Genomic DNA, 24430 nt, shown 5'->3' with positions numbered 1-24430 from the left:
GAAAACAAGTAAATCATGTTTATTGTCATACTGTAATTACAAAAAAACTGCAAGAGTCACATTTCAAATCAAACTTTACTGATGTACTGAGTAATACTCCTAAAATCATGATCATTTTGGTTAACAATATTGGATCAATGCTGTTTTTATGAATATTTCTATTATATCAGTGTATTTCTGATTTTATTTCAGTCTGTAGAAACATCGCTGTTGTTTTTCACATTCAGATTTTAGTTCAGATCTAAAAATTCAAAACAAAATGATTTTAAAAAGTTTTATATGAAAAGTTTAATATTACAATGTTTTTTTTCTATTTATTTTTTATTTGTTTTTACAGAATAACCTAATTAATGTGCCATTAAAAAAAAAGTAAAATTACCGACATATTTATTTGTTCATAATGCATATATGTAAATTTTTATTATAATGTATCATTTAAGGATACTCTTCTCACAGATCCATTTAACACTACTATCACATTTAGTATCAAACCATCCTAATGAACGAGTGTTAGCACAGTCTTCGTTTCCCTGATAGTCGTTTGGTTCTCCAGACTTCCAGAACCTGCATCAACAGATCAGAGTTAGATCAGAGCTGCTTTCTGTGTGATATGATACTGACTGAGACAATCATTTATTAGATAATAATCAGTTCAGTTCAGTCATTTCTCACTCAGAGGTCAGTGTGCTGCCATCAACCCATTTCCATCTGCCCTCCTCTTCAATATCAGTCAAACCAATCCAGAAATGATCAGAACCACAAATATTCTTCACAAAATCCTGAGAAGTCAAACAATAACATGATTTATAACACGAGCACAGGCTGATTTCAGCACATTCTCTAGAATTTAAAAACCAAACACCACGATCACACACACACACACACACACACACACACTCTCTCTCTCTCTCTCTCTCTCTCTCTCTCTCTCTCTCTCTCACACACACACACACACACACACACACACACTCTCTCTCTCTCACACACACAGACACTCTCTCTCTCTCTCACACACACACACACAGAGACACACACACACTCTCTCTCTCTCACACACACACACTCTCTCTCTCACTCTCTCTCACACACACACACACACACTCTCTCTCTCTCACACACACACACACACTCTCTCGCTCTCTCTCTCTCTCACACACACACATTCTCTCTCTCTCTCTCTCACACACACACACACACACACTCTCTCTCTCTCTCTCTCTCTCTCTCTCTCGTCATTTCCGGTGCGACTGAGTGTGAGTGGACGGGGTGTTTGTGAGTGTGGAGCTGAGTGCTGTGAGTCTTTTCTTTTTTTCCTTCCACCTTTGCTGCTCTGTTTCTTTATTTGTTGCAAGGGTTTTAGTTGTTCTAAGTTTACTCCTCGGGCCGCGTGTCTCCCGTTCGCGAGAGCATGTCGGCCCCACGCCAGCAGGTGTTGGGTTCGCTCACCCGGCGGCACGCAGTGAAGGTGGCGGCCGCGGTGAGTGTGGAGGCGTGCTGCCTGGCCATAGGGAACGCCGTGGGGCATGAGAGCGTGTTATCGGCCTCTAGGATGAACAGTGCGGTGGTGGTTTTTCTTGACTCGATTGATAAAGCCAATGAGTTGGTAGAACAGGGGATAGTTGTTGATAATGAACTTGTCCCCGTTCTTCCCCTTGCGTTACCAGCCAAGCGAGTCACTTTATCCAATGTCCCACCTTTCATGAGTGATGACATTCTGAGTCAAGCGCTGTCGCGGTATGGCAAATTAGTGTCCCGAATAAAGAAGATCTCTATCAGTAGCGATTCGCCTTTGTTAAAACATGTTGTTTCTTTTAGGCGTTTTGTCTATATGATCGTTAATGATGATACTGAACTTGATTTGTCACTTAACTTTCGAGTTGATGATTACGATTATATTGTGTTTGTTACCACTACTAAAATTAAGTGTTTTGGCTGCGGACTGCTGGGTCATTTAGTACGAAACTGTCCGGACAAAAATGTTGAAAATGAGACACCGATTGCAGATGGAATTTCAGCAAGCGTTGAGGCGGCTGTCGCCACCGGTGTTGCCGAGGCGGTGTTGCCGGAGTCGGGCTCTGTTGTGGCGGCGACAGCGGCGGGTTCTCCCGCTGAGGATGTGGCTAGGCCATCCGCTGCGCGGCATGAGTACTCGCACTCGGAGTCCACCGGTGCGATTTTAGAAGACGATATGGTGGTTTCAGAAAGTTTAGAACTGCCTCAGGGAAACATAATTAAGGACACGGTTTCGGATATGATTTGTGAGACGGATTGCGCTAGTTTGGATGTTCAAGAGACGGTGTTTAAAGCTCCGTTAAAAAGAAAAAAGAGCGACAGGGTTAGTGAGGCTAAAATTAGCAAGAAAAGTGTTGAGGAGGATGTTGAGGAAACAGGCAGTGATGGTGAGTCTTCTGACTCCAGTGCATCTCTTTCACAGAGCGACTTTATTGGTCGCAGTTATGAGCTCGATGAAATTAAATTATTTCTTAGAGCGACTAAAAACAAGAGAGGTGTGCGTGTCCAGGAATATTTTCCAGACCTCAAACAGTTTGTTGATAAAACGAAAAATTTCATGGCAGAGAGCTGCTTCACTAATAAAGAAGTGTACCGCTTAAAGAAAATTGTGCGGAATGTTAACATCGCCCTGGGTAACGATGATGGTTAATTTGGGGGGCACGATGATCAACGCTCTTTATTTATATGGGCTGGTCTTATTTTTCTTCTCCCTACTAATGAGTGAAGTCCATTTAGCTACCCTAAACGTTAATGGCGCTAGAGATGCTCGTAAGAGAGTAATGGTGTACGAAATTATTAAGCAAAGAAATATCAGTGTTGCTTTTCTGCAAGAAACCCACAGTGACCAAAAAAATGCTGCTGACTGGGGGAGAGAATTTGATGGTGTCTCTGTTTTGAGCCATAATTCCTCAGTAAGTGGGGGAGTTGCTATTTTATTTAATAGGAATTTCGTTCCTATTTCATATGATGTTGATGAAATTGTTAAAGGAAGGCTCTTAAAAGTCAGAGCATGTTTTGAAAATCATGTGTTTGTTTTTATGTGTGTCTATGCTCCTGCTGCACCTTTGGAAAGAATGTTATTTTTAGATACTTTGTGTTTGTCTTTACAAAACTGCTGTTCTGAGGAATTTTTATTTTTGGGTGGTGATTTTAATTGTACTGAGCTGAACTTGGACAGGAATCACATGGAGCCACATTTGGCCTCACGCAAACGTCTTATACATACTATTAAAAAATATGACTTATGTGATGTTTGGAGATCTTTAAATAAGGATGAAAGGCAATATACCTGGGCACATTCACGGGATAATGTTATGTCTTTAGCTAGGTTGGACAGGTTTTATTGTTTTAAGTATCATTTTAGTATTTTTAATAGGTGTTACATTACGCCTGTTGGTTTTACGGACCACAGTATGGTGCATTGTATATTTATTGTAAGTACTGTTAAGCCAAAGAGTGCTTACTGGCACTTTAATAACAATTTGTTACAAGATGAGTTTTTTAAAGAATCTTTTAAGTTTTTTTGGGAAGCCCATAGGAAAACAAAGCCTGGTTTTTCCTCTGTGCAACAGTGGTGGGATGTGGGTAAAGTTCAAATAAAGCAGTTTACTCAGCAATACACTCTCAATGTCACTAAGGAGTTGACTCGTTCCTTAGATTTTTTAGAAAAAGAGATAATTGAACTTGAATCTTTAGCTTACTCTACCGGTGACCCTTGTTTTTTAGAAGTTTATTCAAAGAAAAAGGCCCAGATGTCTGACCTACTTGGGTATAAAACACAAGGTGCTTTGGTCCGTTCACGTTTTCAAAATATAGATCAGATGGATGCACCATCTAAATATTTTTTTAATCTAGAAAAAAAGAATGGGCAGAAACGGCTGATCCATGCATTGTGTTCTGAGAATGGAGTGCTTTTATCGGATCCGGCTGAGATTCGGCAGAGAGCAGTCCTTTTTTATCAAGATTTGTATAGGAGTGAACTGAAGTCTGGCATATGCAAGGAGAACAGTTTCCTTGAAAACCTGCCAAAGGTGTCAGAAGAGGCCAATGGCGACCTCTCAAAGAGCCTGACCCTGGGTGAGCTTTACAAGGCCCTGCAGAGTATGGAGTCTGGGAGAGCCCCTGGAATAGATGGCCTCCCTGTTGACTTCTACAAGACTTTTTGGGTAGAGATGGGTGTAGATCTTCTCGAGGTGCTCAATGACTGTTTGTCAAAGGGCAGATTGCCGTTGAGCTGCCGAAGAGCAGTAATCACCCTACTCCCAAAAAAAGGGGACCTGACTGATATAAGAAACTGGCGTCCGGTTTCACTCCTCTGCAATGAATATAAACTTTTATCTAAGGCTTTGGCTAACAGACTGGCTGGTGTTTTAGATCAGGTCATCCATCCGGATCAAACGTACTGTGTTCCTGGTAGGTCCATTTTTGATAATATTTCTTTTATTCGTGATATTTTTTATGTTTCTAAATTATTGAATATTAACTGTGGCCTAGTTTTTTTGGACCAAGAAAAGGCTTTTGATAGAGTTGAGCATTCTTATTTATGGAGTACTCTATCAGCTTTTGGTTTTTGTGAAAGTTTTGTTGATATGATTAGAGTACTCTATTGTGATGTTGAGAGTGTGTTGAAAATAAACGGTGGCTTATGTGCTCCATTCCGAGTCCTTAGGGGAATCAGACAAGGTTGTTCCCTGTCTGGTATGTTGTATTCTTTGGCCATTGAGCCTTTGCTTCAACAGATAAGAAGTAAACTGTGTGGTTTGTCCTTACCAGTGTGTGATAACAAATTTTATTTGTCAGCATATGCTGATGATATTGTTGTTTTACTCAACAATCAGAGTGATGTACATGTTTTATTTAATTTATTTGAAGATTTTAAACAGTTGTCATCTGCTAAGGTTAACTGGAAAAAAAGTGAAGCAATACTCTTAGGGCAATGGGCTGAGGGGATACCTCATCTTCCTGCTGGGTTGTTTTGGGGAAGAGGGGGCGTAAAATATTTAGGGGTGTTTTTAGGGGATGAAAGTGCCTTACAAAAGAATTGGGAAGGGTTTTTAGGTAAGTTTCAAAGCCGTTTGGACAAATGGCAGTGGTTGTTGCCAAATATGTCTTACAGAGGACGGGCTCTCATTGCTAACAATTTAATAGCCTCCTCACTTTGGCACAGACTGGCATGTGTGGATCCCTCACCACAATTTTTAACGGAAGCTCAAGCTCTTCTGGTAAATTTCTTTTGGGACAAGCTACATTGGACTTCAAAAAGTATTTTGTTTCTTCCTAAGGAAGAGGGTGGACAAGGACTGATTCATCTACAAAGTAGGTGTGCTGCTTTTCGGTTGCAGTTCGTGAAGAGATTTCTTGATGGACCTGTGCATATTGGGTGGCGTGCTGTTTGTTGCACCATTTTGCGCACTGTGGGAAGCTTTGGACTGGACAAACCTCTGTTTTTAATGAAGACAACCAAATTGGATTTATCAGGACTGCCTGCCTTCTATCAGAGCATCTTTAAAGTGTGGGGTCTTTTTCGAGTTCAAAAGACTGAGAACTTTTCCTCACTCCATTGGTTACTTCAAGAACCCTTAATTTCTGGGGCTCGTCTGGATGTCACCGCTCATTGTAATCTATCTGGGTTTAGTTTCTTGCTCCAGAAATCTAGAGTGTTTACTTTGGGCCATTTGTTGGCTTTAACTGGACCTAATTTTGAAAACTTTGATGTAGCTTCAAAACATTTGGGATTTAGGTCTGATCGGCTATTTTGTCAGTTTTTGACTAGTTTGAAACTCTGTCTAACTGCTGAGGAAAAAAGCCTCTTGGATGATTTCTTCACTGGGGCCAGTACCCCTGACATTGATGACCTTTTCCCATGTTTAATTGTTCAACCTAATTTTGGTGATTGTACTAGTCTTTTTTTTAAATCATGTGAATCTCTTTCTTTGGATCTCTTGTCATGTGAAGGTAAAAAGTTGTATAAAGTGTGTGTTTTGGTTCTTAATAAGAGTATTCTTGAAACAAAAACTGACACACCATGGCGCTCTGTTCTCAGACTGAGAAATGATGTTAGACCGGAATGGAGATCGTTATATAAGCCACCTTTGTCTAAGAGGGTAGGTGATTTGCAGTGGAGAATTCTTCACGGTGTCATCGCGGTTAATTCTTTCGTGTCTGTGCTGAATCCAGAAGTCAGTCCTGCTTGCCCCTTTTGTACACAAAGGGAGACAATTTTTCATGCGTTCATGTACTGTTCCAGATTGGAACCTTTGTTCACGAAGTTAAGAGAGTTATTTTGGAGGTTGAGTGAAAGGTTTGATATTGAGACTTTCATTCTGGGTTTCAAATATTCTCGAGGAAAACGGTTTGTATGTCAGCTTATGAATTTTTTTATTGGGCAAGCTAAAATGGCCATCTATGCCAGCAGAAAAAGAAGAATACAGCAAGAATCATGTGATATCAATGTGTGCTTTTCAAGTTTGGTAAAGTCTAGAGTTCTGATAGATTTTCGCTTCTATAAAAACATGCAAAGCCTTAACATTTTTGAAACAATATGGTGCAGTAATGGAGCTCTTTGTGAGTTATCTGAAGGGAACTTGGTTTTCTTTTTGTGATGAGTATGATTGTGTATGTGCAATGTGTTGTACTTAATTTGTTTTTTGTTTTATTTTTTGTGAGGAGGGGGGGATGTTTGTTGTGAGATAATTGAGTGTTTATAAAAAAAAAAAAAAAAAAAAAAAAAAAAGTAAAGCTTTGTTAAAATCTCTCACACACACACACACACACTCTCTCTCTCTCACACACACACACACACTCTCTCGCTCTCTCTCTCTCTCACACACACACATTCTCTCTCTCTCTCTCTCACACACACACACACACACACTCTCTCTCTCTCTCTCTCACACACACACACACACACACACACACACACTCTCTCTCTCTCTCACACACACACACACACACACTCTCTCTCTCTCTCTCACACACACACACACACACACACTCTCTCTCACACACACACACACACACACACACACACACACACTCTCGCTCTCTCTCTCACACACACACATTCTCTCTCTCTCTCTCACACACACACACACACACACACACACACACACACACACACACTCTCTCTCTCTCTCTCTCTCACACACACACACACACTCACACACACTCTCTCTCTCTCTCTCTGGTGCATGCTGGGAAGTGGGAAGGGATTGCATGGGAGGGTGATCTAGGTGAGAGGAAATTTTCTAAAAAAAAAAAAAAAAACTTTCACCGTTTCTTGCTTTTTATTTTTTCGTATTCAATTTTTTAAATTAAAAAAGAAAAAAAAAGTAAAAAAAAAACACTGAGTTTGTTTTCCGTGGAGGTTGTGGCATGTCAGAGTTAGGATGGCGTCTCACACTCACACGAGTGTGCAGGCGTCAGGTCTGTCGCTCCGGCACTGGATCAGGTGTGTGACTCAGGCAGGTTAAATGAACCGACGCTCAACATTTCCTTTCGCTGTGTGTTTGAGGGCAAGTCGTACATGATGTACGCAAGCACGGGAGAGATGCGGTGTTACGAGTGCGGGACTGTTGGACATGTTCGGCTGTCTTTCCTCATAGAGTTGAGTCTGAGAATGAAGCAGGTCCTAGCAATATTTCAGACAAGACGAAGGAAAATGAAGTGCAAAAGAATAATGTACCAAATGAAGCAGCAGTGAATAATGAGGATCAGATCGTGGAATCGAATTTGAAGGAAGGATTGATAATAAAAGATTCTTTCCCAAATAATGAAAAAGATACAGAGGAAGCTTCTGGTAGTAAGATAAAACAGTTGAAAATGAAGGAAGTTAATGTTGTGACTGATGTGACTGTTGAGAGCAGTGTTGTGGTACAGGGGTCTGAGCAAGGTGATACTGGGGAGAGTTCACACTCAGTGAATACAGGTCAGACGGAGGATGACACAATCGGTTTGGAAAGAGGAAAGATAGTATCCTTGATTAAGAAGGTGCAGTCAGAAATGGTTGAGGAAATGGATGGTGATGATGACGATGATGATGATGGTGGTGTGTTGTCTGATTTTTCAGACGTGTCAGATGTTTCTCAAAAAAGCTGTGAGCAGGTTTATTCACTAGAGGAAATAAATAAATTCTTGGATGAAACCTTTGGAAAATCTATTGATGTGTGGAATTATTTTTCTGATCTGAAGAGGTTTGAGACCTCCGTTCGATATTGGCAGAGGAAGGTTGGAGAAGATGAACTCAGTCAGAGAAAGAGATTTCGTTTAAAAAAAGTTTCTTGCAAAACTGCGAAGGGATAAAACCCCTATAAAACGTAAATTCAAATAATTAAATAAATGGTTTATATATCACTCAGGATGACTTTACTATATTCTTTATTTCTTTCTGTCTCTCTTTTCTATATCTTTATATTTTCTATGGAGATGATAAGGGTAGCCTCTTTAAATATTAACGGAGGGAGAGACAAGAGCAAGAGAGCTTTGATTGCTGAATTAATTACAATTAAGAATGTAAATGTTTCTTTTTTGCAAGAAACACGTACAGATTGTAAAAATGAAGTAGAGTGGTGTAGATGGTGGAGGGGGAGAGCGTCTTCAGTCATGGATCAAATCTGAGTGCTGGAGTAGCTATTCTTTTTTCAAAGAATTTGAACTTTAAAATTGTGTTAACTGAAGAAATAGAAAAGGGTAGAGTTTTAATGGTTGCTGGAGAAATAAATGATTTAAAATGTATTTTTATAAATGTTTATGCTCCAAACAATGGATCAGATCGTGTGGAATTGTTTAAGAAGTTAAAGAGTGCATTAAGAAAATGTGATAATGATTCCTGCATAATAATGGGTGGGGATTGGAACTGCACCACAGATTTTCTCTTAGACAGGAATAGAGAAGAGCCTCATCCACTGTCTAGTAAGACTCTCCAGAATATCATTAAAGTGTTTGAGTTGATGGATGTGTGGAGGAATATGAATAAGAAAGTAAACCAGTATACATGGGTTAAAATATTAGACTCCAATGTAACTGGAGCAAGATTAGATAGAATATATATTAGTAAAACAAGTATGAATAGAGTATCTCATGCTAATATTTCCCCTAACGGTTTTTCAGATCATCATATTGCAACCATAGATTTTAACATCACTACTTTAGAACGGCCCAGGTATTATTGGCACTTCAATACAAAACTGCCGCAGGACAGGTCTTTTTCTGAAAAATTTGGTGATTTTTGGAAATTGTGGAAGTTGAACAAAGGTAATTTTGAAACAATGACACAATGGTTGGAGGTGGGGAAAACACAGATAAAGGTTTTTTGTCAAAATTTTTCCTACAATACTACTGTGTGTATTAAAAAGAAAGAAATAATTGGAATAGAAAATGTGATGGATGTAAATGTTTTGGGTGTATCTAACGATTTAAGGAATAGGAAACTTGAATTGAGAGCTATCTTAGAGGAAAGAGTAAAGGGCGCCTTAATTAGAGCAAGAATTTCTTCCATCAAAGACATGGACTCTCCCACTTCTTACTTTTTTAATCTAGAGCGAAAAACTGCACAACAAAAGCCTGCGCAAGGAAAATGGAACATTAACCTCAAACCCAACAGAAATGAGGAAAATGGCAATGGATTTTTATGCTGATTTATATGGTAAATCAGAGTGTTGGTTACAAATAACCTGGCCGCCTCCATGTTATGGCACAGACTCAATGTTTAAGAGCCACCAGATGACATTGTTAAAAGCATTCAGAGAAAATTGGTGGAGTTCTTTTGGTCAGGACAGCATTGGATTCCTGCACCAGCTCTGTACCTTCCAACTCAAGAGGGGGGACAAAGTCTGATCAACATAAGGAGCAGGATCCACACCTCTCGATTACAAGCAGCGAAGAGACTGTTGTACGAGGAGGACGTGGGGTGGACAAATGTGGCATGAGCTCTGTTGAGAAGAGCATCAAACCTGGGATATGACAAGCAGCTGTTTTTACTGAAAGTTAATGAGCTGGATTTGAATCATTTTACTTCATTCTACCAATCCATGCTAAAAGTGTGGAACATGACTTTTTCTGTGACCAGAGAGATTTTGCGACCACAGGACTGGATTATGGGTGAACCACTGTTTCATAATTCTTTGATACAAACAAACATTTTGTCTTCAAGCAGAGTGAGGAACTGTATGGTCAAAGCGGGATGTACGAAGATCGAACATCTAAGGGACGACAGTGGGTGGAGGACAGCAGCTTCAATTCAGCGCAAGACAGGAATACATTCTTTATGCCTCTTTGATCAGATGTTGAAGGAAGTTCGCTCAGCACTGCCTAGAGCCTGCCGAGAATCACTGAGAACGCCTTCGCAAGGAAGGAGCTATAGTTTTTCAGCAATTCGGGTCTCTGCTGCACAGGAGAGTCCGAATAATGAAGATACTTTTGTGTCCTTTAAAACTCCAGAGTTGGGATTATTTCAAGACATTGGCAAAAAGGCATTATACATTGTGTGTGTTAAAGTGTCTCATCAAACTGTTTTAAGAAGAGTTAAAACATGGAGGTGGACAGAAGTGTTTGGGTCAGACTTCAGAGGATGCTGGAGATCTCTGTATAAGCCTCCTATTGAGAAACATACAGCAGATTTACAGTGGAGACTGATGTATGGTATAATAGCTACGAACAGACATGTGGCGCACCTGAATCCAGAAGTAGGGAGGGAATGCCTTTTTTGCGGAACGGAAGAAATGGTTGAACATTTGTTTATCTAGTGTGATAGATTAAGAGGCCTTTTTTATTTTTTAGAGATTTGTTTTGAAAGTGTGGGAGAGGAATTTTCCTATAAAGTTTTTATTAGTGGCCCAAAGTACAAAGTCTGTGATCGAAGAAAAGTGGTTTTTGTTAAACTACATTTTGGGAACAGCCAAGATGGCAATTTGGAGGACTCGGAAGAATAGGATCTTAGGAACTGGTTCAGTTGATGCAGAGAGAGTTCTGAAGGGGATGGTGGCTGCTCGTATTAAAATTGAGTTTGCTTACTTCAAATTAGTTAATAATATTTTAAACTCTTCTGCAATGTGGTCAGTGGGGAGTTTTCTGTGTGAGGTCGGGGAGGATGAAATGTTGGTTTTAAAGACGTAATGAAAGGGCTCTAATCTGTATTGATTGTTTTTTTTTTTTTTGTATTTTAAATTATTTATTGGTTTGTAGAATTTTGGATGAAGTATTGGAATGAAAATAATTAATGTTCAAATAAATATGTTTTAAGCCTCTCTCTCTCTCACACACACACACACACACACACACACACACACTCTATCCCTCTCTCACACACACACTCTCTCGCTCTCTCTCACACACACACACACATTCTCTCTCCCTCTCTCTCACACACACACACACTCTCTCTCTCTCTCTCTCTCTCACACACACTCACACACACACATTCTCTCTCTCTCTTCTCTCTCTCTCTCTCTCTCGTTTCGTGCACATGCGCAGAGTGAGTGTTGCGAGGTGCGTGAGAGAACGCTGTGGTGAGGGTGAACTTTTTTCTCTTTTTTCCTGCTTTTCTCACACTGTTTGTTCACAAGTGTCTTGGTGTTCGTTGTCTTAAAGTTTTGATTTAGTTAGTAGAGGAGTATTTATTGTGTGAAGTGTAAAGGGAGAGGACGCCGTAGGCCGGCGTTTGCCAGGTGACTATGGCGATGCCGGCGGCGCTCGGTCAAAGTTTCGACCAACTTTCACGCAGGCATGGCATTAAAGTTGTGCCCGCTTTTAATTGTTCGGTTGAAGATTGTGCCTTGGCTGTTGAGAAGGCTGTCGGTTATGATAGCATTGTGTCTGCGTCCCGAATGAATGGCGCTGTGGTTATTTTTTTGGACGTTATAGAGAAGGTGAATAGTGTTGTGCAAAGTGGAGTTATGATCCAAGATACACTGGTTTCTGTTGTACTGTTAATACAACCAGCGAAAAGAATAATCCTCTCCAATGTTCCACCTTTTATTAAGGATGAGGTGCTAGTAGCAGAGTTGTCTCGGCATGGCAAAATCATGTCGCAAATGAAAAAAATACTGCTCGGTTGTAAGTCTCCATTGCTCAAACATGTTGTTTGTTTTAGACGGTAAGTGTATATGATTTTAAACAAAGCCGAGGATGAAATGAATATGGCATTCAAATTTCGGATTGACGGTTTTGATTGTCATTTTTGCGTCTTCCGATACAATGAAGTGCTTTACCTGCGGAATGGAAGGTCACACCAAGCGAGCGTGCCCTGCGAGGATTGAGGGAGCGGAGGCTGCTGTGTTGGTAAATGAAAATGCCGGTAGTAGCAAAGTGGAGCAGACTAGCGTTGATGATGCTACGATGAATGTGCGAAAGCAGCGTGAAGATGGTGAAAACAGTAAGAGTGTTGATGTTAGCGGGGTTGAAGACATGGATGTTGTTGTAGGAGATATAGAAAATGAGGATGAAAGTGAAACAAATGTGACCACTGAGACTGTTATAGCTGTAGCTGAATGTATCTTGGCTGAGGAGAATAAAAATACTGAGTTTGAAAAGGATGAGGCTTTGTTTAAACCACCCTCTAGTAAGAGAAAACGTGCTAGGAAATCCCCGAGAAAAAAAAGCGATGAAATGGTGACGGATAAACAAGCTGGAAAGAGTGATGAGACTGAAAATAGTGCAGTGGACGATTCTGATAGTGAAGCTGTTGATGATAACAATGAGAAGGTTCAGCAAAGTTATACTTTTGCAAAAGTGAGAAATTTCTTACAAAAGACAAAGAATATGAAGAATGTCCAGGTTGTAGATTATTTTCAAGACCGGAAAACATTCATTGAATCAGTTGTGATGTTGATGAGGGGGGAAGGAGAAGAACAATTACAGTACAGGAGATATATAGATTGAAGAAATTTGTCTCTAAAGTGAAGTTGGAATTAAAGAATGAAGATGTATTTGAAACTACATAGGTTTTTTATTCTTAAGTTACTGTGTGCTTTAATATGTTGTTTAAAACTATGTAATCTAATGAGTACAATAAAAGTGGGTACCCTTAATTTGAATGGTGCAAGACATATTAAAAAAAGAGCACTATTATTTGAACTAATTACCCAGAAGAATATTGATGTAACTTTTATACAGGAAACACACAGTGATCGCTTGAATGAAATTGATTGGCAGAAAGAATGGGAAGGGGCAGTGTACCTCTCACATTTGAGCTCCATAAAAGGCGGAGTGGCCATTCTTTTTGCAAAGAGGTTTTTGCCAATTTCATGTGAAATAAAGAAAATGGTATCTGGTAGGTTATTAGTTTTACAAGCAAAATTTGAAAAATTTAATTTTGTTTTTCTAAATCTATATGCTCCTACAAATAGTACTGAAAGAATTGCCTTCCTTAAAGAGGTAAGTGTTTTTTTACAAAGTTGTAATCAGGATGATTATCTTTTTTTGGGAGGGGATTTTAACTGTACGGAAAATGATGCTCTTGATAGGAACCATTTGGAACCTCATACTGTTTCAAGTCGTGTAATGCGTGAATTGATTGAAACCCACAGTTTGTATGATGTGTGGAGGGAACTGAATAATAACAATAAGCAGTATACATGGTCACACTCCAGAGATAATGGTATTTCAATGGCCAGGCTTGATAGGTTTTATTGTTTTAGATATCATTTTAATGTTGTTAAAAAGTGTTTAATTGTGCCAGTTGGTTTTACGGATCATTGTTTGGTGTTATGTGAAGTATTTATAGCAAATGTTAAAATTAAGAGTGCTTACTGGCATTTTAATACATCTTTGTTGGGTGATATGAATTTTAGGAGTGTGTTTTGTAATTTTTGGGAAATATTTAAAAGTAGGAAAAATAGTTTTATTGATTTAAGACAGTGGTGGGATTGTGGGAAGGTGGAAATTAAGGCATTATGTCAGCAGTACGCTTTCAATGTCTCTAGGGATATTATGCACTCAATGAGAAAACTTGAATCTGAGATTACTGACTTACAAAAGTTGGTTGAAATTACTGGAGAAATGTCTTGATGCTCTTAAATGTAAGAAGTCTTCTCTTACAGACCTCCTGGGTATAAAGACACAAGGGGCTCTGGTTAGATCACGGTATCAGATGCTCACACAAATGGATGCCCCATCAAGGTTTTTTTTTTGGCCTAGAACGGAAGAATGGGCAGAGTCGATTTATTCACTCTATTCGAACAGAGAATGGGCAGGAATTGAAAGAACCCACAAGTATCAGGAAAAGGGCTGTACAATTCTATGCTGAGTTATATAGTAGTGAATATAAAGAGATTGAGGAATTATCTGCTAAGTTTTATGATGGCTCAAAAAAAATTACTCAGGATTCTGTAGGTAAACTTGAGAAGCCTCTCACGGAGCAGGAGCTTTTAAATGCTTTGAAAGATATGAAGACTGGTAAAGCACCAGGTATTGATGGCCTCTCCATTGAGTTTTATAAGGCCTTTTGGGGAGTGATGGGCAAAGACCTCTTGGATGTTTTAAATGAAAGTTTAGCTGTGGGTTCACTCCCTCTAAGTTGTAGGAGGGCTGTGGTCACTTTACTGCCAAAGAAAGGTGATTTGCAGGAAATTAAGAATTGGCGACCTGTAAGTTTACTTTCTACAGACTTAAAGATTTTTTTCTAAGAATTTGGCTAATAGATTAAAATATGTGATGGGGCAAGTGGTTCATTCTGACCAGACCTATTGTATACCCGGAAGGTCGATTATGGATAACATTAGTCTCATCAGAGATATTTTGGATGTCTCTGGCTATCTTGATCTTGATATAGGTTTTATTTCAATTGATCAAGAAAAAGCCTTTGATCGAATAGAGCATCAATATCTTTGGAATACGCTTGATGCTTTTGGTTCTGGGTCTAATTTTAGTGGAATGATTAAGGTATTGTACAAAGACATTGAGAGCGTACTGAAGATCAATGGTGGTTTGAGTGCCCCTTTTAAAATTGGGAGAGGTGTAAGGCAGGGATGTGCACTTTCTGGAATGTTATATTCCTTGGCAATAGAACCAATGTTAAACAAGTTGCGTTCTTGTATTCAAGGTTTTAAGTTAAGGAATCACAGTCCTCAATACCAAATATCTGCCTATGCAGATGATGTCATGATCTTAATTAATGGAAATAAAGATGTTATTAATTTGGCATCAACTGTTAGTGAATTTGGTGTAATTTCTGCTGCAAGAGTGAATTGGGAGAAGAGTGATGCACTGATAAAAGGTAAATGGAAGAATGGTTTACCAATTTTACCTGGTGGGTTGAATTGGAATAGGGGGGGGCTTAAGTATTTAGGTGTGCATCTTGGAGATGAATCAGTGCAGCAGAAAAACTGGGATGGGATTATAGAAAAAATGGAGGGCAGACTGAAGAAATGGAAATGTATTCACTCTCAACTATCTTTTAGAGGGAGAGTACTAATACTGAACAATTTAATATCTTCAAATATGTGGCATAAGCTCTCATGTGTGGAACCTCCCACAGGATTATTACCACGTTTACAAACAATATTAGTGGACTTCTTTTGGGACAGGCTGCACTGGGTCCCTCAAAGTGTGCTTTTTTTGCCAGTGGAGGAGGGAGGACAAGGTTTGGTGTCTCTGTCAAGCAGATATGCAACATTCCAGTTCCAGTTCATTCAGAAGTTTTTAACAGGCTCTGTGGATGTGATATGGAGAGAAGTTGTGAAAAACATTCTTCACAGAGTGGATGTACTTGGACTAGATACTGCTTTGTTCCTCACCGATACCAAAAAGCTACAATTGAGTGGGCTATCTTCATTCTACCAAGGACTGTTTAAAGTGTGGGGATCTTTCATTATTAAAAGACCAGAAAATGCTACTTCTCTGTTCTGGTTGTTAGAGGAGCCGCTAGTTAAGGGGGCTCGTTTGACCATTACAGATCAAGTGCCAGATCTATTTCAGAGATTGTGTGACACTCAAACTGTAAAGCTTGGTCACATGAATAAAGTGGCTGGATCTGAATTGAAGGACATTGTGGCTGTGGCATCTTTACTGGGACAAAAATCAATGAGACAAACCTCAACAATCTTGGAATTATGGAGGAATAAACTGACAGCAGAGGAATTGACATTGCTTAAAAGTTTTGAGGCAGGAAATCTGCTTCCTGACATGAGAGATCCTTTTCCCAAGCACTGGATTACACCCGATTTAAAAGACATGTCTGGTACTTTGTTAAATTTGAATGGACTTCAGAATCTATTGTTAGAAGAAATAAGTGGAAAAGTGATTTACAAATGTTATGTTAAAATAATGCACAAGTCCACATTGTGTGAGAAAAGTGAAAATGTCTGGAGAGAGAAATTTGAGATTGGAAATGAAGTCAAACCATTTTGGAGGGTTTTATATAAACCACCATTGATGAAAAAATCAGGAGATCTACAGTGGAGAATCCTGAAAGGGGCTGTTGCTGTCAATGCGTTTGTCTCAGTTATTAACTCTAATATCAAAGAAGGTTGTGTTTTTTGTGGGTTAAGAGAAACAATTTTTCATTGTTTTCTCGAATGTAGTAGGCTAAAATCCATTTTTGCACTATTAAAACAATTGTTTATAGGTTTTAAGGAAACTTTCACCCCTAAGGCTTTCATTTATGGGGCAGGATACAACCGCAATCAAAGATTTAAATGGCAGTTGATTAACTTTATGGTTGGCCAGGCAAAAATGGCCATGTATATTTCAAGAAGAAACAGGATTAATAATATACATGGCCAAGATGGAGAACTGTTGTTTAAGGCATTTATTAAGTCCAGGATCTCGGCTGAGTTTAAATATTATAAAGAGATGCAGGATTTGGAAACTTTTGTATTGCAGTGGTGTTTTAATGAGGTTTTTTGTACTGTGTTTGAGGGGGATTTAATTTTTAGTTTTTTGATGTGTTAAATGGTTGTGTGATAATGGTTTGATGTTTTTTTTTTGGTATTGTTATAATAAAAGTATGGGTTAAATCTCACACACGCACACACACACATACTCTCTCCCTCTCTCTCTCTTTCTCTCACACACACACACACACTCACTTGTTCCTCTTTGTTTTTGATGATGATCAGATCTGTTCCTCTCTCTCTACAGTATCTTCTGCTCTCATTCCAGTTCTTCTTCTCAGAGGAAAAGAAGTAAAGAGTTGATTGATGACACTTCAGTCCATCTATAAACACAGATAAGACATCCCTAGTGAAATATAAATACACTAAAATGCATTTGAAATACATTTATTTCATAATAAGTATACTACAAATACGTTTATATAGTTATTTACTTAATAAAAATACACTGCAATTGTAACTTAAAGTCTGCTAAACTGGAACAACTAACTTTGTACTTTATTCATTTGAATTGTGCAGAAGTAGTGCAAGTAAAGATACACTGAAGTTTATTTGATTGTGTTAAAGTGGGACTATAGCAATTATACTTCAGGTACACTTGAAATATCTTGCATTTAAAGACATTAAATATTATTCAGAGATCATACAATCCTCATCAACAGTGACATTTAAACACACTGTAGGATTAATATTGAGAGATGTGCATTGTGCACAAGTAGCACTACAAATAAAGCTGAAATATAAATGTTATAATAAATTTATTTTTTTTACTAGGGCTTGAATCTAAACCCAATTAAAAAGGTTATTTACATTACTTGTACTAGTAGTGTATATTTTATTATAGTTGTGAGTGCTTTTAATCTACTGCTCTTTACAGTTTATCTCTTAATTTCACTGTATCTGTACGCTCTGTTTATGTTGTATACTGTAACAGACAATGACTTTCAGAAGGAAACCTGTTTCTCAAAGGAAGGTTTCTGTAACAGTGTTTTAAACTGATCTCATTAGTGTTCTCTAGACACTGAAGTACTCTGTGTGTTTGACAGGTTTGTGTCTCATCTGAGGCCAACGACTGATTATCACAAAAGATAATGTTTTGGACTTACAGTTTTGTTCAATTGCTTACACACTAACCCACAATTAGCAAAACCTTACACTCAAGGAGCAAAACACCGGCCTAGATTTGCACAACTGTAAGCACACTGTCAGCTTCACACTTTTTACAAAACATTACACACAGTGATTTGCAAAACACTAAAAACACTTGTATGCATTTGACACAGAAATTTATCATGATGTAATTTCCTTGCAATTTCAAAGCAAAGGCTTTCAAATGAACACACCCATGAACCAATTGGTTAAACACAGGCACCAGGTGTGCACACATCAGGATAAAGCACTGGATGGTGTCAGAGGAAGAGAGAGAGTGCGGATGAGAGGGGGAATCCAGAGAGTACCAGGAAGAGGGAGAGGGAGAGGAAGAGGAAGACCTGGAGGAGGGGTAGGACATGCACAAAGAAGAAGACAACCAAATCTGTGTAACGAAATTCGTACAATTGTGGACCATGTAATAAACCACGGACTAACACTGAGGGAAGCTGGATTGAGAGTAGTGCCTAACCTAAGCAGGTACACGGTGGCATCAATAGTTTGGACATTTCCTCAAGAGCACAGGTGAGAAACTTCTCTTCAGTCAACAGAATTATTCAACATGCTTACTGCATGTACTATATCAACAGTACTGTATATGTACTCTGTATTTTGGTATTGTATATATTCCTGTTTGTATCATCTTACAGTAAGCAAGAGAGAGAGATCATAAACCTCGTTTTGGCCAATAATGCAATCAGATTTCGAGAAATTCAAGCCCATATTGTCAATGATCACCTCATTTTCAATAATGTCCAACAGGTCTCTCTGTCAACAATAGCCGTATCCTTAAAAAACATCAAGTTCTGATGAAACAACTGTATAAAGTGCCATTTGAAAGAAATTCAGACGGTGAAAGTCCTGCGGCGTGAATCTGTGGTGGTACGTTTTGTTCACTGACTGTAGTATTGTGTACTGCACACATAACCTTTTACTGTACATGCAATTTTACTGTATAGCAGACCTACAGTATACTGATCTACACAATGTGATCTTTTGCTGTATTTCAGAGAGTTTTGCAAATGGATGCGGAGGAAGTCCCGCATGAGTTTATTTACATTGAGGCTGGATTTAACCTGACAACAGGACGAAGAAGGGGAAGAAACATCGGTCACGGGGCTATTGTCAATGTACCAGGGCAATGTGGGGGTAACATTACCCTTTGTGCTGCCATTACACAGAATGGGGTCCTCCACCGCCGTGCCAACTTGGGTCCTTACAACACTGAACTCATTCTTACATTTTTAGACAGATTACACAATATCATCACAGCAGCAAACCAAAGGGACCAGATGCAATACATTGCTATCACATGCTTCCTCCAAGCTATGTGATCAAATTGAACCAGCATCCATACAAGGGTGGATTCGTCACTCGAAAAGATTCTTCCTATGTTGCCTTGCAAATGAAAATATAGCCTGTGATGTTGACGAGGCCCTGTGGCCAGATCCAGCTAGGCGGAGGTGTTTAGTGTTTTTCTTTTTTTCTGTACTGAACTGGATATGTAATTTGTTACAGTATTACTGTAAGCTCAGAGTACAATGGTATGTTCAGTAATACTGTAATACATGAAAACTGGAAAATGTTTTGTTGAAATGTTCAGTATTGACTTGAGTACATGAAAATAAATGAATATTTTCATCAGTCTGCACAATTGGTGTCATGTGGTGTTGGTGAATTTATTTTTACACTTTGTGTTAAGTGCTAAAAGTGTTTTAGGTTGAGCACAGGAGTGTTTAACTGATTCAAACAGAGTCAGACCATATGATGGTTGTGTTTGTGACAACAAAATAAGGTTTTTAGAAGACAATGTATAGAAGTGTTGTGCTACTTTGGTGTAGTGTTGTGCTAATTGTGTGAAGGGGTTTGAAAAACCGAGCCCTGTTTTCAAAATGGTGCTTTAAACAATTGAAGAAAACCGTAAATATCTGATTTTAACTTTGAAGTTTGAACAAGTTGGTGTGTAGTTTTGAGATTGTGCTTATAGTTGTGAGAAAATGGTGAATTTAGTTTCATGAATTGTGTTAGCAATCAAGAAAAACTGTAAAGAAACAATGCTTATGTTCAATTAAATGAATACTGACTTATAAAGCCACTTTAAGATATGTCTTAATTATTATTTATACTCCGCTGACATCTCTATCATTAATCATTATAAACATAAAGAGCTAAAGAAAGGTCAATTACAAGCATTAGCTACACAACAGATCCAGGACAGTCTGTTTTAAAATCTGAGTCTGCTTTAAATCAACTTAAGACTGAAGAAACTAACCCACAAACTTCTGAAGATCATTTATTTCTGATTTCAGCTGGTCTCTCTCTTCTGTGAGGTTGATGATCTTCAGCTGTTCTCTCTCTTCTGTGAGGTTGGTGATCTTAGTCAGCAGCTGTTGTCTCTCTTGAGTGAGGTTCATATTGTTGGTTAGCAGCTGGTCTCTCTCTTGAGTGAGGTTGATGATCTTAGCTTGCAGCTGTTGTCTCTCTTGAGTGAAGGTGGCACACAGTATAATGCGTGCAGTCAGCAGAAGAACACACAGCAGCACAAACACTACTGCAGCTGCTCTGGAGATCGTCACACCATCACTTCCTGAAGAGGATAGATATGATGTTAGTCTCTTCACTTCCTCATATCATACGACTCACATCTTCTGAAAACATGTGAACTGTAGACTAACTTTAACGCTTGTCAGACGTTTATTAGTGTGGTTTTTGTTCTTGTGTTTTGTGAGTAAATGCAGAGGAACAGTTCACTCAAAAATGGTTTCCTGATTATTTACTCATCCCAGTTTCACTGTATGTGATACATTTTTGGTTTTTGAGAAAAACGTGAACAGGTCTCAAAATAAACCTTTTCTAAAGTTCAAAAATCCATATTTAGGAAGCTTTAAATTAATCTTCATGACCCTGGTTGATAAATAAGTGTCTTCTCTAGCAAAACGATCAGTCACTTTCAGGAAAAAATAAAGCATTAACCACCATCAACAAATGGAGCATGTCAGATCATACTGGAGGACCTGGAAGAGAGTGAATAATCAGAAAATGTCCTTTAATCTCAGTTACCTGTGCGTCGAGGTGTTCGGGGTTCTTCTGTGTTGAAGTCTTCTGTCTCTTTCTTATGTTTCATGTCTCTTACAGCCTCTGCACTGACGTAGATATCAACAATCCTTTCTGTTCGGTCTTCTGAGTCTCTTATTGAATCTTTATCCGGCTATATGATTGTATTCTCGTGACGTTGAATCTTTGATATCTGTTCTGACTTTACCTCGTACGACGTTCACATATTTTTAGACATCAACTATCTTCTTCTCTGAGTTTTACCCTTTTCTATATTTTCATTTCCACATTCAGTAAACTAACACTAGTTTCTCTCTCTGTAGAGGACTGTGTTGTGTCCCTCATCTGTTTGTGTGACCAGTATTTATGCAGAAAGGAAGTGTTTTTTTGGCAAATCAGGGTTTCTCAAGTTTTTTCAAAAGCTTAGAGTGAGATCACATGAAGTTAGGGGAGGAGCTTAATGGAGCCCCGCCCCCAATATGACTCATTGTTCATAATTTACCAGCACAAATTGAATTTACAACTATAGTTAATTATATTAATTGCTAACTATACTAACTTTAACGTTATATTTCAAAATTACACATATACAAAAATATAATATTGCTCTAAATAGTTTGGAAAAACTAATATTTTTGCATTTTGAATGTGTCTAGACGAAATGGTATAATGATTCATTGTGTTGTGGGAAATTGGGAACAAATGGACATATTACCATATTAAGGTGTGTGTGTGTGTTTGTGTATGTACACGAGTACACACTCCAGTTTATGAAATGTGTTTTGTGTTGTAAGTGTTACAACAATACAAATGCAATGATTAATCAATGTATATTTTGACAGGATATAAAATATTACCTAGAGCTTTGCTTTAATACATGTAGTCTTAATGTAACTAGAAATACTACTAATACAGTATAATATATCATTTTAAATAAAATGAAGAGATACATCTTCATTCCTTCTCATACCCACTAACATTTCCCTTAGTTTCAGATAACTTTAGCTAGTTAAACTGAGCCAAAGATTCTGGTCTGGCTGCAAAGTAGTGGCAGAGTTTTTGCTGCATCAATAATAATGTGTACGATGGGCTGTATGTTAAATGTTCTAGACGAGCTTTCTTCTGACTTACCCTCTCCATCACGACGTGTGTTTGTGTGATGTTGTTGGTTACCTAGTAACGAATGTACAGTGACCGAGAATGTTCCGCCTACTTCTGTGTTATCACGCATCTATGTTGCCTAGCAACGAACGCAATCTGAGATACGTGCTGGGGGCAGGAAACTTCACTTTGTGTTCATGTGCATTATATACACCGTTATAAAGCTTGCAGGACAACTTGGTTGGCATTGCCTTTTCAGCGTGAGAAATACACGGTGTGGTGTGTGAGCGTGTGAACTGTGTGAGTCTTACGACCAAAGTGTGAGACTTGAGAACACTGTCAAATACTGCAAGTATTCGTGTAAAAAGGAACTTCAACTCACTGCAGAAGGACACTGAAAATAGTCCAGACAGCTGATCAGGTTTTTCAGTCTGGTTCTCAGGAGAGCATCTGGAGGTTTTGTTCTGAGATGTTCAGCGTGTTTTGTGGTCGTTGTTCTCTTGGAGTTTTTTTTATAGGTGTCAGAAAACATGAAACCTCTTGAATCGCTACAAGAGTCACCACAGACAGACCGAATCTCTCTGTTTGCTGGCAGTGTGAGGGATATTTCATGTGTTTGTGTTCATGTGTGCAGCATCATGGACTGCTTTAACTGATCATCTTCATCCATGAAACATTTTACCTGACAAATCAAAACTTTGATTTATTCTTCTGAAATGATCATTTCCCTGTATACAAACATGCTTGCAACCAGTGTTTTTGACCTTTAATTATATTTCATATTGAATGGCAGTTTCAACAGATAAATGTTAATGAATCAAATTTAAAAAAAAAAAAAAAAACTAAACATGAGTAAATAATCAATACATGTGTATTTGTGTCACAGTTATGCAGAGGGCTTCAACCAGCTTCATTTATAACTGGTTAACCTTTATATTGTGAGTAAGAAAAGCATTAACAGACATCCACATCCAGTTGAGTTTAATCTCAGTTTCCATCATAGAGCTGATGAATCAGGTGTGTTAACGCACTAATGGAGACATTAGGAAAAATAATGAGATAACACTGAATGAGATTTGACAGGTGCATAAATGTCAATCTGTTCCACACAAATTGGTTCAAGTTTCTTTATTTTTCACACACATATTACATACATGTAATGAATAATTTAACTTCAATTCAATTTAATGTAACTTCCTTTTACAGTACGTGTACTTCTCTGGTACATATCTTGTACCTACAGGAAATGAGTGGTAACACAAGGTGAACTTAACAGTCGTACATGTATGGACAAGCGTGGGTAATAAAAAAATCACTAATAGGTAGTGTACATACATGGAAACTCATTTTTTTCTGTACTTACTAATGTACATACATGGTAAATATGTAGTACTTACGGACAAGTGGGTACAAACAGGCACATCCTTACAGTATCCGTATATGGCGAATAAGACACATTACTGTCCATACTAAGGACATATCAATGGTAAATGTGTAGCACCAAGAAAAAATGTGCTATTATGTGGTACCAAACAAGACATACTGCACTTGGTAAATATATAAAAATTGATTGATCATTCTTTGAAATTATGACCCTGGTGTCTTTCAAGAGTGAGAATTGGGGAATTTCTGCATCCACCACAAGCAGATTCTGTGTTTTAGCTAAAGAATTTTTTTTTAGAGATGTTCAGCTAAATACAGTATATCCTCAATATTTATAGTGTGTCTAATAATGTATTTGCTGTCCATGATCAATCACACAAATGGAAATGTGTAATTATTAGATCTAAACACAAACTGTATGCCATTCCACTTCCACACAATATTAAAAGAGACTAAAATCTGATTATGGAGAACTACTTCTGCAGCTTTATACAGGTACAGTGGGTAGACATCCGAAACGCCCCTTCTACCGCCGCGGCGTCTGTAAAGTGCATTTGCAGCTTTTGACCGCTGAGTGGTGCTTTAACCACAAGTTATCAAACAAGTGCATCAAAGCACATTTTCGCAAATAGACGTCAGTTTTGCCTCGTTGATGTGTTACATTTGACTGTTTCAGTCACGGAAAATGAACAACACTATAGTTTAAATATTTAAAATATTTTATATTCACAGATGAAAGTTCAGTACTTATGAAGTTATGTGCAATCCTCTTTCCTGAAAAATATAAAGAGAGAGTTAGCATGATCAGTATGATGACATTAGATTAAAAGGTTTTTTTTTTTTGTGCGATAGGCCAGACACAGACAGGCCCCAATAGACCGTACATAAATAGCCACGATAGG

The 24430-nt window shown here is 38.4% G+C and overlaps 1 protein-coding gene across 1 annotated transcript; it reads right to left on the bottom strand.

The window, feature by feature from the left end:
* LOC113093888 (CD209 antigen-like protein C) lies at nt 1–21421 on the bottom strand. The gene is made up of 5 exons (XM_026259454.1): nt 21051–21421; nt 20263–20577; nt 17037–17164; nt 673–779; nt 1–564 (listed from the first exon to the last, which is right to left on the bottom strand). Exons 1-5 carry the CDS (start codon nt 21112–21114, stop codon nt 432–434), a joined length of 747 nt encoding a protein of 248 aa, XP_026115239.1. The 5' UTR covers nt 21115–21421; the 3' UTR covers nt 1–431.
* Between the last annotated feature and the right edge of the window lie 3009 nt (nt 21422–24430).

This window comes from Carassius auratus, unplaced genomic scaffold (assembly GCF_003368295.1).
Source record: "Carassius auratus strain Wakin unplaced genomic scaffold, ASM336829v1 scaf_tig00215198, whole genome shotgun sequence".
Lineage (NCBI taxonomy): Eukaryota > Metazoa > Chordata > Actinopteri > Cypriniformes > Cyprinidae > Carassius > Carassius auratus.
This window is presented reverse-complemented; position numbering and strand designations above follow the sequence as displayed.